Here is a 16,611-nt window from a genome sequence, read left to right on the forward strand (position 1 = left end):
ACCATGTCTCATAGGAAACGGATGTTGGAGGCCAACACCTGGCTAGTAAGCGGTTTTGGTTTCTATCTAGCAAGCTAAAAGAAATGCTAACTAGCATGCTAACATCTAATATCTGCACACATATCAAGGACTGTGCATACTTCATGACCCTATATATACCACGAAAATGGATTTGAAGATTATACCAAAACTAGTTATCCATACTATACACATTTCTATGAGTGCCAAACATTTAAATAACTATTGCCAAATGTTTAAATAACTAGTGCCAAATGTTTAAATAACTATTGCCAAATGTTTAAATAACGCTGCTTTAATGTATAGTTTTCCAGGCAGAACTAGCACGTACCATAGTTACCGATCTGCATGGCCCCCATCTGATTGGCCAGCTGCTGGGTGGGGGGCGGGACCTGAGGGGCCATGCTCTGGTAGGACACCTGAGGGGGTGGGCCAAAGGGGGAGGGGCCTGCTGCAGGGGGTGGGAACCTGGGAAGGAGAAGGACCAATTAGACTTGTCCACCAAATTAAATTATCAAATGAAATCCTTAAATCATGTGTGTGTGTAATTAAATAATCAAATGAAATCATTAAATAATGTGTGTGTAATTAAATAGGGTAAGGCTATTTGCACCCCTGGTACAATTACAGTAGCAGTGTATGCTATTCGTACCCTGGTGCAATAAGAAGTGAATTCTATTCGTACCCCGGTGCACACAGCAATGTGTCCTATTAGTACCCCGTCTGGTACAAATATCAATGTATGCTATTCGTACCCCGGTGCACACAGCAATGTGTCCTATTAGTACCTCGTCTGGTACAAATATCAGTGTATGCTATTTGCACCCCTGTGCATTTAATCTGGCATATTGATCACAAAATGTAATAATATTTTTTTTTTTTTTTTAAAAACAAGCAACATGGTTTTTTTGTTGTTACATAACAGAGTGTGAATAGCTCAGCTGTGTAATAGACACTCTGAATAAGGTATGCTGTTTGCATCAATGTACAGTTAGAAGTGGATGCTATTCGTACCCTGGTGTTTATAGTACTGCATGCTATTTACATCCTGGTGCATGAACTAGCTAATTGTTGCAATCAACACTTCCGTTTGAGAACCGATTTCTTGTTCAAATTGCGCGCCTTCTCTCCAGAGACGTTGGTACACATGCACACTCACTCTGCCTAAATGCATCACACAGGAATTGAACCCGTCTCCCGCATGCCAGCCCTTCCCTGTGACCACTGCACTATCTGCTTCAACAAGGAATGTGTGTGTTAATGTGTGTGTGTGTGTGTGTTTCTCTGTGTGTGTGTGTGTGTTTGTGTGTGTACCTCTGTGTGTGTATGTGTTAATGTGTGTGTGTTAATGTGTGTGTGTGTTAATGTGTGTGTGTGTGTACCTCTGTGTGTGTGCTCCGTTCTGTTGCAGTGGTGATCCGTACTGAGACACAGGAGGGGGCGTGGCCACTGGCCCTTTGGCAACACCTAGAAGGTACACAACACACACACTCATCAACACACACACACATAGTACACAAAACACACCCTCATCAACACACACACACACATCAACACACACACTCATCAACAGATACACTCATCAATACACACACTCACATAGAACACACACACACTCATCAATACACACACACATCAATACACACACACAGCACACACACACATCAACACACACACTCATCAACACACACACTCATCAACACACACAAACACACTCATCAACACACACACTCATCAACACACACACTCACATAGAACACAACACACACACACACATCAACACACACACACACACATCAACACACACACACACACACACACATACTCATCAACACACACACTCATCAACACACACACACACTCACATAGAACACACACACTCATCAACACACACACACATAGAACACACACTCATAAACACATACGTCATAAACATTGCATGTCTATGGAAAGGCTTTGCAGTAGAATTGTCCAATGGTCAATCTGTGTTGCTTCAATTTGTGTTTTATGCGATGCACCGATGCTGGGTTCATGCAGTTTTGCGCAAGTTTAAAATGTTTAGCCAACTGCGTAATTTGTCATTTTCGTTCCATAAGTTCCACTTTTCATGTCATAAATGTAACATGCCTATGATAAGGCTTTGCAGTTGTCCAATGTGTTGTCCATATGGTCAATCTATTGTCTCAATTGTGTTTCATGTGACATGTCGAAGCTACATTCATGCATTGTTTTGCTCCAGTTGAAAATGTTTCTGCATAATTTGTCAGCTGTGATCAAATGCGTTCAATAAATTCCACTTTTATGTCATAAATATAACATGCCTATGATTAATGCTTGTATGGTGTATCTCATCTAGGCCTCTCTTATGTTCAATCAAATTGGCTTTGCCCACCCGTTTTTTTCAGTGCCCACCCATTAGAACATTTCTGGCTATGCTACTGCACAGTAGCATCCTCTGCTAACCATATGAAGTAATGTTACAGTAGCATCCTCTGCTAACCATGTGAACTAATGTTACCGCAGCATCCCCTGCTACCCATGTGAAGTAATGTTACCGTAGCATCCCCTGCTAACCATGTGAAGTAATGTTACAGTAGCATCCCCTGCTAACCATGTGAAGTAATGTTACAGTAGCATCCTCTGCTAACCATGTGAAGTAATGTTACAGTAGCATCCCCTGCTAACCATGTGAAGTAATGTCACCGTAGCATCCCCTGCTAACCATGTGAAGTAATGTTACAGTAGCATCCCCTGCTAACCATGTGAAGTAATGTTACCGTAACATGCTCTGCATCTCTCCATGCTTTATAAATAAGCAAACTGGACCGGAGAGGGATGGGGAGTTGAATGGTGTCTATTACAAGCTTTTCCATGCATTCACATAGAATGGTGATGAAGGAAATGGGTCTGAGGTCATTAGTGAGATCTATCCAAGCCCAGGTGTGTTAGCCCAGGTGTGTTAGCCCAGGTGTGTTAGCCCAGGTGTGTTGGCCCAGGTGTGTTAGCCCAGGTGTGTTAGCCCAGGTGTGTTAGCCCAGGTGTGTTAGCCCAGGTGTGTTAGCCCAGGTGTGTTGGCTTGTGGAAACCCAGAGAGGTATTTCACAAAAGTAGAATTAAGAAATCCAAGATCCAAGAAATCGGAATCGATAAAGCGACACTTGACCTTGTGTAGTCTGGGCATCCTAGCTCAACATGTTTCATGAGCACCAAGTCAGGAGGAGTAGGATCGACTACTGTAGGTCAAGCCAGGTGTAAATCATTCAGAACATGTGTGCATTCTCGGCTTTCCTCCAAATTCATTCATTCCACGGCTTTCCACCAAATTAACGACAGCTTTTGATATAGACTAAAAAGAAAGTGAAGTATTTCCTCCAAATTAACAACAGCTTTTGATATAGACTAAAAAGAAAGTGAAGTATTTCCACCAAATTAACAACAGCTTTTGATATAGACTAAAAAGAAAGTGAAGTATTTCCACCAAATTAACGACAGCTTTTGATATGACTAAAAAGAAAGTGAAGTATGGGGAAACACGACCGTTTTTGCAAAACAGCAAGAGTAGGCGTGGTTGACCCACTGAATGCACACTTAGTAGTAAAACTATAAGTATACTCTTTTGATCCCGTGAGGGAAATTTGGTCTCTGCATTTATCCCAATCCGTGAATTAGTGAAACACACTCAGCACACAGTGTACACACAGTGAGGTGAAGCACACACTAATCCCGGCGCAGTAAGCTGCCTGCAATAACAGCAGCGCTCGGGGAGCAGTGAGGAGTTAGGTGCCTTGCTCAAGGGCACTTCATCCGTTCCTACTGGTCGGGGTTCGAACAGGCAACCCTCCGGTCACAAGTCCGAAGCGCTAACCAGTAGGCCATGGCTGCCCTGGTGTTTATGTTTTAACTAGGGCTGTCAATTGATTAAAAAAATTAATCGAATTAATTACATACTCTGTGATTAATTAATCTAAATTAATCGCATATATCATTTTTGCTGTGAAAGTATTTTAAATATTTAAATTCAAATGAATCATTGAATAATCAGCATTAGTGACATTAGTGAACTCATTAGTGAGTTCAAAAACTTTTTATTATTATTTTCACTGTTCAAATAATGACCATAATAATCTACGATATGACCTAATATGCTGAGGAAATAAAATTCAAAAGTGCTTCGGGAAGAAGTTTCATTGCATTTTAGGTCACAGGTACAGTATAACCTAGGGGACACAATGAAAATAAATTAACACTCCCCTCAATGTCAACACTTATTTCTTTGCATTGATGTGCGACTTTAGAGTTGACGAACTCCGGTGATACGCAAATTCCTTGCTGCATACATTGCAGAGGACTTTATTTTAATCAACACTTTATTTTTATCAACACCATCAGGCCGTTTTTTAAAAGTAAATGTTCCAATCAATGATCTAGGCAGAACATTTTTTTTCTGTCTTCTTTATTTTAGTCTAATGGTTACTGACTAGAACGGCTCGGGGTCAAAGGTCGTACGGAATCGATTAATCTGCACTATTTTTTATCTGCAGTTATTTTTTCTCAAATTAATTAATCAAAATTAATCAGTTATTTTGACAGCCCTAGTTTTAACCTGTGGGTACCCAGGAGTGCTAGCGTTAGTGTGATCTCTGGAGACACAGGTGTGTTAGCTTTACCTGTAGCAAACCAAGTGTGTTAGCATTACCTATAGTGACCCAGGTGTGTTAGCATTACCTGAGAAGAGCCAGATGTGCTAGCTTTACCTGTAGCAAACCAGGTGTGTTAGCATTACCTGTAGTGGCCCATGTGTGTTAGCATTACCTGTAGTGGCCCAGGTGTGTTAGCATTACCTGTAGTGGCCCAGGTGTGTTAGCATTACCTGTAGCAAACCAAGTGTGTTAGCATTACCTGTAGTGGCCCAGGTGTGTTAGCATTACCTGTGGGTGGGGCGGAGAAGGCCTGTGCAGGTGCTCCGTAGTGCCCGTACATGGGCTGGGCGGGGGTTGCTCCATACCCACTGGGGTACCCCCCCATCCCGGGCTGTGCCTGGGAGTAAGGGGGGGCCGCGACGTATCCCTGCTGGCTCATGCTGTCAGGGGATTCTTCTCATGCCAATCTGGCAACCCGACAAAAACCTGCAGAGGGGACACACACACATCACAGGCACGTCAGGACATGGCATCCACACACCCACCCACACACACACACACACACACAGAGACACACAGAGACACACAGAGACACACAGACACACACACACAAACACAAACACACACACAGACACATACAGACACACACAGACACAAACACGTCAGGACATGGCATCCGCATCCCCACACACACACACACACACACACACACACACACATACACACACACACAGACACAAAAACACACACACACACATACACATACACACACACACACACACACACACACACACACAGAACACAAAAAAACACACACACACACACACACACACACACAGACACACACACACACACACAGAACACAAAAAAACACACACACACACACAGACACAAACACACACACACGTCACAGGCACGTCAGGACATGGCATCCACCCACACCCACACCCACACACACACACACAGACACAAACACACACACATCACAGGCACATCAGGACATGGCATCCACCCACACACACACACACAGACACAAACACACACACATCACAGGCACGTCAGGACATGGCATACACACACACACACACACACACATACACACACACACACACACAGACACAAACACACACACATCACAGGCACATCAGGACATGGCATACACACACACACACACACACACACACACACACACACACACACAGAGGATGTTGGAGCAGAGGCTCTGCATGTCCCCCCTGCTCTTCTGCTGAACTGGTGGTTTATTCTGCAGCCCTAAAAGCCTTTTAGTACCTACTCTACCTGACCATGCGGATCTCCATGAAGCCTCTACCTGACCATGAGGATCTCCATGAAACCTCTACCTGACCATGCGGATCTCCATGAAGCCTCTACCTGACCATGAGGATCTCCATGAAACCTCTACCTGACCATGCGGATCTCCATGAAGCCTCTACCTGACCATGCGGATCTCCATGAAGCCTCTACCTGACCATGAGGATCTCCATGAAGCCTCTACCTCAGTGTTTCCCAAACTTTTTTTCTGGGGACCCACTTTTTAAAAATGACAGACCATCACGACCCATTCACTTCAGATCTAACATGCAAACTGCATGCAATCATATTGTTTTCTCAAACTTTTCTTGAGGGTATTCTTGCATGCTACGCAGTCGTCACTCTTCAGCATAGTAAGCTGTTCCTAAAGAGAGATGTTGTAGGCTACGTTGCGTTGCAGACAAATGGATCCATAACACCGTCAATTCCTATGTAAACATAGCAAGTAACTCAAGTCGTTATATTGTAGCCTATTTGTGGAGGTTTCTTTATTTGGAAAGTTGAATATGCATTTTTCTCTGGAGTTAAACGTTTATTTGTAGGCCGTATACCAAGGCTGAGTTGTTGTGGCAAGCTATGTTGTAAGAATGTGAAATTAATAAATATCAGAACAAGAGGCTTTTGCGCAATAGTCAAAAGATAATGCGCCTTTATTGTAGCCTATATTATTGTATTGTAGAGTTTGTGAGGTGGAAAACGAGAGGAAAATGTTTAAAATGTCCATTTAAATAGTAGGCTAATATAATGCACCGTTGAGCATTTTAAATCCGAAATAATAAGGAACGTGAGGAGGTTGCTATTAACTTTAAAGAGTGCGTCTACAATTGAAACTATCTACAGCCTATGACACAAATTGAATAGCCATGTCTGGTATATGGATGTCTGCTTTAGTTGACTAGATTTTAATCGGTCAAGTTGAAGAGCTGGTGTCCGTTAATGTTTGTGCAAATAGGCTGATTCATGTCCCTTGCATTTTGCAACTGCGAGGTCCATGGCAGGCGCCCCACAGAAATGTTTAATTTTGTGAGTGAGATGCACGCTGTCCCCTCTGCGACGCGTTCGCCCCCCAATTTCAGAGCTATTCTAAATGCAAAATTGCACAGAGGGATGTAACTGTGGTAAACAAACTATATCCTAATAGAAAACTGATAGCTTTCCTGGCTAAGTTAGGCCTATTAGACAACATAAATTGTGCCGACGACCCGAATAAAATCTCCTGCGACCCAGTCTTTGGGAAACACTGCTCTACCTGACCGGATGGGAATCTCGATGTAGCACTGAGTTGTCTCCATCTCCATCACTGGACTAGAGACTCCTGCTGTCTATGCAACCTGTTTGGAAACTCATGTATGTTCAGGAGGTTTAGGGTCTCTTCACTATAAAGGGTTATTTTAAGCCGTCTGTGCTTTGTCAAGGGGAGTTGTGTGCTGCCTATTGCGTTTGTGAAGGGGAGTTGTGTGCTGCCTAAGTGGATATTGCGTCTCTGTGTTTGGATTGAAGGGGGGTGCAGGCCATGTCAGTGAGTTTGTGTAAGGGGCATGTGAGGTTGATATGGATGTTAACTCACCTTCACTACAGATATACTTCCAGTTGAGTGTAACTGTGTGTGTGTATGTGTGTGTGTGTTACATCTCTAAACTGAAAGAGACACACACACTGACTCATGAAGTAATCTGTTTCCAAACTCTCTCCCCTAACACGTGGAAATGGGACCTTTGGTATTGAACTGGAAGATTGCGATAAGGGTCATTTGTGATAACACAATCAGCTGCTGGGTAAGACAACACACACCCTCACACACACACACACACACAACACCTTGTAAATGGCCTCTACTCTTAATATTGAACTCTTGAACACTTTGATTGTATTTGAGCACTTTAAAAAAAAAAAAAAAAATGACAAAAATGACAACACGATTTCTGTCGCCTGCAGGCAACACCAGTAATTAACGGGCCTAGGTGTGTATGACCCCAATGAGTCAGTCACAAACTGCATCTAGGCCTATATGTTATGTATGAGAACAATCAGTGGCACTGCATAAATTAAAGTAGCAATCTGAACAATATGATTGCATTTTAGCTTTGCCTTTTAGTAGCAGAAGAGTTGCATTTGTTTTCATTTCATGGCACAGGGCTGAATTCACCTGGCCACAGATCGCCTGTGGCCGCAGATCGGAAGCTGTTCCTAAAGAGAGATGTTGTAGAGAGCGGAATACATGTCCTACTGCCTGAACAGATAAACGGATTTCTTATGAGAAATCGTATGGGTTTCTTATGAGATGTCTTCCGTGGCATCCAGCGGTGGTGTCTTTCGGCGTCGGCCAGCCTCGCACCCATATGCCACGTCAAAGACCGTTATGAGGGCGAACTTGCATCACAATCAACAAATGAGCCAAACGTCACATAAACGTTTCTAGTCACTGTAAAAGAGGCTTAATTAGCCTACATTTCTGGCTACAATGCATCGCCAACACTATGAGAGAACAACACGCAAAACTTCACCAACAGACAGCTGTGAGAAGGAGGATGATGCTACTCTAGATCACGACACGGAAATAGCTAAGGTGTTAAACTTTTCCTCCACGATTAACCCTACGGAAGGCAATCACAAACCTTTATAGAAAAATAAAATACACATGGCGTCATGCATTGTCATAGTGGGGTGTTAGTTTTTTTAAAGTGTCGTTATTTACCTAAGTAGTAGAATGGGAGACTGGGCAGCGTCCGCTTCGCTCGGAATCCTGAAAGTGCACGGCGAGTAGTGCCACGTCAAACTCCCGCACGCCACCGGCTCCAATGCGCAGCGCACCGCGTACTTCTCTGGGGCGACTGCGCATGCGTGCAGGAGGGGAGACACTACACGTCAGCAGCAGAGGCCATAGTGCGCACTCGGCAGGGCGCGAGACAGCCAGCAGACTACTCAGATGCGCACAGATGTTGCTGTGGCATGTTTCTGTAACGCAGCCCCGTATTACTGACCGGGAAGGAGGAAATGAGAGAAGCTTCGGACTGCGATACTGGCTGCTGAGGCCTGATTCTGCTGCGCCTGTTACAAACGTTTTAAAATCCCGTTTTAGAACCACCACTTAGTCTACTTTGGTATGTTCAGCAGTGATGCGCAGGTATATGCGATATATAGTGCTGACAAAAGTTTGCAAACGTGTTACAATAACCTTTTAGAGACAGAAAAAAATACAGTAGATGATCGCCATGGAATACTGTCATTAGTGTCTGCGTAAGTAATACCAACGACATCAACAGATTTTGTCCAAATCGACTTACAATCACATCAAATAGTCTAATAATAATAATAATAATAATGGTAAAAGCCTAAATTCAATTTAGCAGGATGTTCAATGGAAGTGGATTTTGTGATCAGAGGCCGGGTGCATTGTACTAAAGGGTTGTTATTGTGTGTGTAAATCAGTCATGGATGTGTTTGTGGCGTAACATCCTTTGTACTCATAGATATATATATACTGTCAGTAGGCCTATATCTATGCTTTGTACAGTGGCGGAACAAGTCAGAGCCGGGCCGGGGGCGGGGCACATGACCGGGCCCTTTATTAAACTCATCATAACATAATTTTACAACATAGGCTACACATGCCCGCAACAGCGTGTCTTACAAGCGTCAGCGCCACGGAGAGAAACGATGTAATTTTGAAGTCCATCGAACGTACATGAAGTGTAACCAAGAGAACAACAAAAACATTAGGCTACATGACCCCTAATAATAAAACAATAATAATACGCAGCACTTTATTTGAAGGGCATACGACGAGCCTTGCGCTCCGCGAACCACGATGCTCTGTGTAGGCCTATGTCCATTTTCTTTGCTCTCTCATTCGCTATGGACAACATGGCAAGTCCACTCAGTCTCTCCTGTCCCACTGTGCTCCTCAAGTGCTTTTTAATGGTCTTTAACTTGGAGAATGAGCGCTCAGAGGTTGCAACGGTGACGGGAAGAGTCAAAAATAAAATTAGGGCGGTGCAAATCTCACTGAATGCAGAAGTTACTGCTGGGTGGTTGCATTGGCGGAGCGAGGGGGTGGCTTCGGGGGCAAGCCCCGAATCTCTTTTTAAGAGCCCCGAATCTTTTTTTGTAGGTGTGTGTTTTCAATTTCCAACGATTTCTAATTTAACATCCCCTCGGTTTCTCTATAAATCTTACAAAATGTAGGCCTAGCCTAGGCCTACTATTACTGAGCAAATATCCCTTACTTTCAAAGCCCAATATTGACAGATAATCTGATTTCCCACACGATGAGTTTAGGCAATGCCAGAGCCGAGATGTAGCGGTTTACGTCATAAACCAGGAAAGTTCAGAGCGGCGCAGTCAGTAAACAGCCGGTAAGAAAAACTATTGTCAAGACATTAGGCAATTAGGCTACTGTACCCCGGAATACAAAAATAAACTTCAGAAAGACATAAAGTTTGTTGTACTGTATTCTGTAGTCTGTATTATGTAGTCTCAATGACCGAATCAGTAGATATACCTGTTGTCAGTTGAGTTCGTTCAATTCATTTATTGTAGGCTAGTAGCCTAGGCAAATATGAAACGGAGATGTAACGTACCGGCGGGATTTTGAACTTGCATGTTTCATGCATTTTAGGGCAAAAAATACCATGGGATTGATGTGTTCTCCATTTGAGGAACGTAATCAATTGCGGACGTGCACAGACAGCTCAGACACAGAGCGCATAGGCCTAGGCCTAGGTTAGGCTACTTTCACTTTCTAGAGCGCATTCATTAGGCTACGTAAAATATGCTTCATACCAAAACAACGATCGAACATTATCAAATGTATCATGACGTGTTGTCACAAAGACTTACTCCAATTAGAAAATCGAAACCAAAATCATGTAAGTGTAAGTGTTCTCTCATTGACGCCTGTAGGAGACAATATCGTTGATCCAATTTTGTAAATTTGCACGTTGTAAAGTTCAATATGAGAGTTAAAATAAAGCCAGTCATACAGCAGAACATTTTATTCAATATTTTACACCTACTAAATCATCAAAGTAAATTTCAAAACTTTTCAGCAACCGTGAGTCATAACTCGTCCTGACTGGGGCAACCTATAAGCCTACGTCCCACTCTGATGAAAATGATTGAAAAAAAACCGTTTGCATGATCTTAGCTCCTCCGGCTTTGTGCCGTGGGAGAGGCCCGTCCCACCTTACCGGGAGGTGGATGAGGGGCGCCCTCGCACCCATAGACAGTAAAAGAAGGTCCCGGGCCGGGGGCGTGCCGCACCTCCCGCACCCCCTCAAGCTCCGCCCCTGGCTTTGTACCCATGAGAATAACATCTGTCTTAAGAGCCAGCAGCGCACCATCAAACAGCGCATTGGTATTTTGACAGTCAGCTCATCTGAAGAAATGCTTGCACATTCCACTAATATTTGTGTAAAGGATGCCAGCTAGCTTAGCTGTGCTTGTGGAACGTTGGTAAACTTCACTCTCAACCTCAAGAGTGCTGCTGGCATGCGAGCCAGTTGCCTGGGCTGTTGGCTCAATTGTTAGCGTGCTTGCCTCCCAATTCAAGGTGCTGCTGTTCGCGGGTTCGAGTCCGGGCGTGTGCAGTGCTGAATCGCGCAGGTTCAACACAACGCAGGTTACATTTGGTTTACTAAAACCTGTGTGTGTGTGACCAGCAGAATATAGCCATACATCTGCACTAGCCTATTATTTGAACACATCAACTGAACTGAAACTATCTTCACCGGGTCTCATAGGCAATGACAAAAATCTTATTTTCATTCACTATTGACTGACTAGGGGGTTAAAACAAAAAAAGCAGAACTTAATCCCAGTAACGTTCGAATGACTGCATAAAACTCGTAAGGATATTCATCCTGAAAATGAGTCGTTGCCTGGGACTCTTTGCTAAGGACTGCTATACTATAGGCCATGTTTCTCTTGGTCAGTGGCGTTTTTTAGTGTGTGTAAGATAGCAATCAAGCGCCTGATCGCACCTATTTGTTTTTTTAAATTGCCACACCAGTGGGCACAATGTCCAATGGAATCATGGAATCATATCGAAAAATTCATCACTGACTTGGGTGTACGATATAAAAAGTATTATTAAGACTTGCGTCGTGCTTGGGTACGATATAATAAGTATGATTAAGACTTTCGTCGTGCTTGGGTGTACGATATAATATAATAAGTTACGTCGTGCTTGGCGCCACGTTGTGCCGGGTGTATGGCCGACATAGTAGACGCTCATCAGAGGACCGCTGTGCATGGGCGTAGATTTAGGGTGGGACGCTAAGGACTAGTCCTAATCAAAATTTTAAGATGACAAAATTGTCCCCACCAATATTTTAGCGAACTTATTTGTACTGCTGATCATTCCGACAGCCAGCACGACAATACAAGAAACGTCAGGGTTATCTGACACACAGGCTACACGCATGGAGAATGCCAATGCACAGGCTACTTTGCAGTGGCAGTCAAGCGAGCAGGTGCGTCAACGACAACGGTAAGTTACCAGGGCTGTCCGCCAATACATACCCCATAAAAGGCCAAAGTAAAACATTTTGATATTGAATTTGACTGACAGAGCTGTCAATTCGGCAGCCGTGGCCTACTGGTTAGCGCTTCGGACTTGTAACCTAACCGGAGGGTTGCCGATTCGAACCCCGACCCCTCATTGCTACCCAAGCGCTGCTGTTGTTGCAGGCAGCTCACTGCGCCGGGATTGTGCTTCACCTCACTGTGTGCTGAGTGTTTCACTAATTCACGGATTGGGATAAATTCAGAGATTATATTTTCTTAAATGCAGAGATTAAAATATACTTATACTTACAATTAACCACATTATAATCAATAGGCCAAAATCATAATTGTGTATCTGTGCCGAATTTCGTAATTCAAGTCCAGTGTAGAACTGAATAAGAAAATCATAAGGCTGTATATCTTGAACTTCCAGTATGTGAGAAACTTGACTTGCCTTAATATCTCCAACCTCAAGTATGCAGCTAATAAGGAAATATAATTGTTATTTAATTAAACAAGGTGAACTTCTCCCCACTGTGCAATGCAGAAAAGGATGCTACAAGGAAGGGAATTCAAACACACTCAACACCTTACCATCTATTGATGTCATTGTGGTTCATTGAGATATCTGACATTTTTTCTGTTAATTGGCTTGGATACAAAAGGACATTGTTGCCTTTGTCGGTGTCCTTATGTGAACTTGCACAGGTAACCTTGCTCATATTTACTTGCGTACGACTTCACACCAGTGCTTCAGGGCAGCCGTGGCCTACTGGTTAGCGCTTCGGACTTGTGACCGGAGGCTTGCGGGTTCAAACCCCGATCAGTAGGCACGGCGGAAGTGCCCTTGAGCAAGGCACCTAACCCATCACTGCCCCTGAGCGCCGCTGTTGTTGCAGGCAGCTCACTGCGCCGTGATTAGTGGGTACCTCACTGTGTGTTCACTGTGTAGTGTGCTGAGTGTGTTTCACTAATTCACAGATTGGGATAAATGCAGAGACTAAATTTCCCTCACGGGATCAAAAGAGTATTTATACTTATACTTCAGACCAGAGCTGATGCTTCAGCAAAAGGCCGTCACTGAAAAGCTGTGAATGTCGTTGAACACAGCTGTTCTCACATTAGCTGATTGCGATAAACATTAACCATTGTTGCCTAATTACCAATTATTCATCAAGTAGTATCTACTTTTTTTAGTGTTTTTCACATAGTATTTTGCAGTATTTTTAAAATACAAAAATACACACCAATAAAGTATTTTGATACAAAATACAGAGCCATTTCCTTCAACCCAATAAAATAAAAATTACAAAATACTATTTTGTATTTGAAATACATATTACATGTTTCAGAAATCTTGACATGTCTAAGTTTTGGGTTGCAATATACAGGTAGTGGGCTCTCTGTTAATTTGAATGAGTAGGCCTAAGCCTAAGTTACAGCATTTCTATCACAATTAACCAGACTTTGACCTTTGGTCTGCTTTTAACAAAATTCTGGCTATGATTGTTCCTTGTATTGCATCATGAGCCATCACTGTGCCTATTGCATTCTACTGTTGTTAGCCTGAAGCCTAGCTCAGTCATTATGTTATACCACATCACCCTCCATTAGAAGTGCAATGAGCTGCATTGAGCATAATAAACTGCATTTAGAATTCCAAATTCATATTTCTAGATATTTTGGTGAAAGTAACTCAAAAGTAATACAATAGTAGTGTAATGCCTTACAATTCAGATACATATTATAATGTAACAAATTACTTTGAAAGTACAGTAATGAGTAATACTGTACATAATACGATTTTGAAGTAACTTGCCCAACACTGATGACAACCATCACTTTCTATGTATGTCTGTGTTTGTGTGTGTGTGTGTGTGTGTGTGTGTGTGTGTGTGTGTGTGTGTGTGTGTGTGTGTGTGTGTGTGTGTGTGTGTGTGTGTGTGTGGAGGGTCAATCAAATTCTATGATTGCCACTGATGTGAATGATCTCACAAATCACACAAACCAAATCAAGTTCGCAAAAAATCAAATCAAAAAATCGCAAAAGTATCGAAATTGAGATTCTTCACTTAGTATTGGTATTGAAACACTAATGTTGGTATTGTGACAACAGGAGTTGGGGATGTGTCCCCACCAAAGCTGAGACCAAACCTACGCCCTTGCCGCAGTGGACGAGAGGGGACGTAGAGTTTGATCACGGAATTCAGATAGCAAAGTGCAGATCCAGTGTGTGTCCTATAGGCCAGAGAATGGGATCTGAATGTAATTCTGGCTGCTATAGGAAGCCATGGGAGAGTAACTAACAGAGGAGTTCCATCTAACAGAGGAGTTCCATGTGTCTTCTTTGGCTGAGAAAAGGCCAGACAAGCTGCTGCAGCATTCTGAATCATCTGTAATGATTTTACTATGCAAGCAGGTAGGCCGGCCAGCTAACAATGCATTGCAATGGTAGAGTTTGGACAGAACCACGGCCTGCACGAGCTGTTGTATACACTTTTGATCCCGTGAGCGTGAGGGAAATTTGGTCTCTGCATTTATCCCTTTTATCTATCATTTATCCCTATCTTTATGTGTGGCATAATGGGCTCGATAAGGTCAGATCTCCCTAATATAGTACAGAGACACAACGTTGCTCATCAATTGTGACAACCATGCTGTTTTAAGCACGTCATATCAATGTGTGAATGCTGCTAAATGATTACGTAATGTTTGGATTGATGGAAAGCACATCTATGTGGCTATAACTAATCTGCAGTTACAGCATGTGTGTGTCTGAGTCAGGGCCTATACAGTCGAATAAGCCCAAGCTTTGACAGTGCTCCCAAAGATCTTTGGTTACTTTTTTTTCTCAATGCTTTATTGAACTTAAAGCAAGGTTGTCATTTGCATCAAAGCTCAAGTATAACTTGTGTTCCAATACACAAACCACTAAATAAAGAAACTCAACTCATAGTTTGAAGTAAACTCACAGACAACAAACAAAACAAAACAAGACAAAGGACAAACAAAAACAAAAACAAAAACAATCATTCAACTGACTGGTGGTTTACAAACTAGTAGCCTATCCGTTTTGTAAATAAAGTAGGAAAACACATCTTTCAAGTTTATATGAAGATCAGGGTATTTTAAGATCCTTGGTTACTGACCGCTCTGCAAGTGTGTTCAGTGACATCATCCTCACTGCTTCAAAGTCTGAAAATGCTTCCAGCTTATTTGTGTCTATTTAGGTCTTAACGTTTCTATCTATCAATCTATTGATCGAAGCAGCGGGTGTATTCAATTTCAGTGGAAGACTTTCCTTCTTTTGGCATTAGACGTGCCGTCTGACATGCCGAAGGTGCCGTCACATTAGGCTACTTTCGCTTATTGGCAACATGAGCAACAGGGGAGAAAACAGTTCGTTGCCGTAGTCCGATCATGGGGACCACAATACGCACAGTTTGGCATCTTTCCAACCTGTATATGTGTGTGTTTGAGAGAGAGAGAATGTGTGTGTGTTTAGTTTTCTTCTGCAGATGGACTTATTTGGCCGGTTCCTCCCCGTGACGTCGGAGCGGGCCGGACCCGCGAGGCTGCTGGTATGGGTCGGTGGGAAGCGCGAGCCTCCTCGAGTCCGCTGCTCGCGCTTCAGTGAGGAGTTTGGAGTCTTCTCATTCCTGTGCCACTTGATGAGCGTTGGCTGACCGCGAGCTCCGGTAGCATGGGCACAGGGGATTACTTCTGCCTGACGGTACGCGGGGGCGCGCCCTGGGGATTCAGCCTCCGCCAGAGCGACGGGGATGCGCACCGCCCCATACAAATCGACCAGGTATAATAATCATCATCATCATCATACTACTAATAATAATAATTAGAAGAAGAAAAAGAAGAATGACGTATTGCTTTATTAACGCTGCTGCTATTGGTAGTCTTGGTAGCAGTGATCGTGTAATAAAGCAGTCAGACTATCGTTTTTTGAGGATGTTTAAGGATGGAAATTGTTCTGTCGGTCTACCTTTTATATAGCAGTTCTCGAGGCTCTCGAGGCTATGCAGCGTGTGCGTAGGATTTTGTTAACGACGGTAAAGATCACCTGTGTAATGCTGATATGAACTCTTAAACTCGGACACTT

The 16,611-nt window shown here is 43.1% G+C and overlaps 2 protein-coding genes across 2 annotated transcripts in view; one reads left to right on the forward strand and one right to left on the reverse strand.

Moving 5' to 3' along the window:
- sec24d (SEC24 homolog D, COPII coat complex component) overlaps positions 1-8,803 on the reverse strand; it is a 52,260-nt gene extending 43,457 nt beyond the window's left edge. The window contains exons 1-4 of the mRNA XM_042070017.1: positions 8,686-8,803; positions 4,947-5,144; positions 1,401-1,485; positions 350-486 (exon numbers count right to left, since the gene is read on the reverse strand). Coding sequence (XP_041925951.1) covers positions 350-486; positions 1,401-1,485; positions 4,947-5,097 — 373 coding nt within the window. The 5' untranslated portion in view covers positions 5,098-5,144; positions 8,686-8,803. The remainder of the gene's footprint in view (positions 1-349; positions 487-1,400; positions 1,486-4,946; positions 5,145-8,685) is intronic.
- Positions 8,804-15,345: 6,542 nt separating this feature from the next.
- LOC121689352 (synaptopodin-2-like) overlaps positions 15,346-16,611 on the forward strand; it is a 54,659-nt gene continuing 53,393 nt past the window's right edge. Inside the window, 1 exon segment of the mRNA XM_042069084.1 lies at positions 15,346-16,308. Within this exon segment, the coding sequence (XP_041925018.1) occupies positions 16,201-16,308 (108 nt within the window). The 5' untranslated portion in view covers positions 15,346-16,200.

Source organism: Alosa sapidissima, chromosome 18 (assembly GCF_018492685.1).
Source record: "Alosa sapidissima isolate fAloSap1 chromosome 18, fAloSap1.pri, whole genome shotgun sequence".
In the NCBI taxonomy this organism is placed as follows: Eukaryota; Metazoa; Chordata; class Actinopteri; order Clupeiformes; family Clupeidae; genus Alosa; species Alosa sapidissima.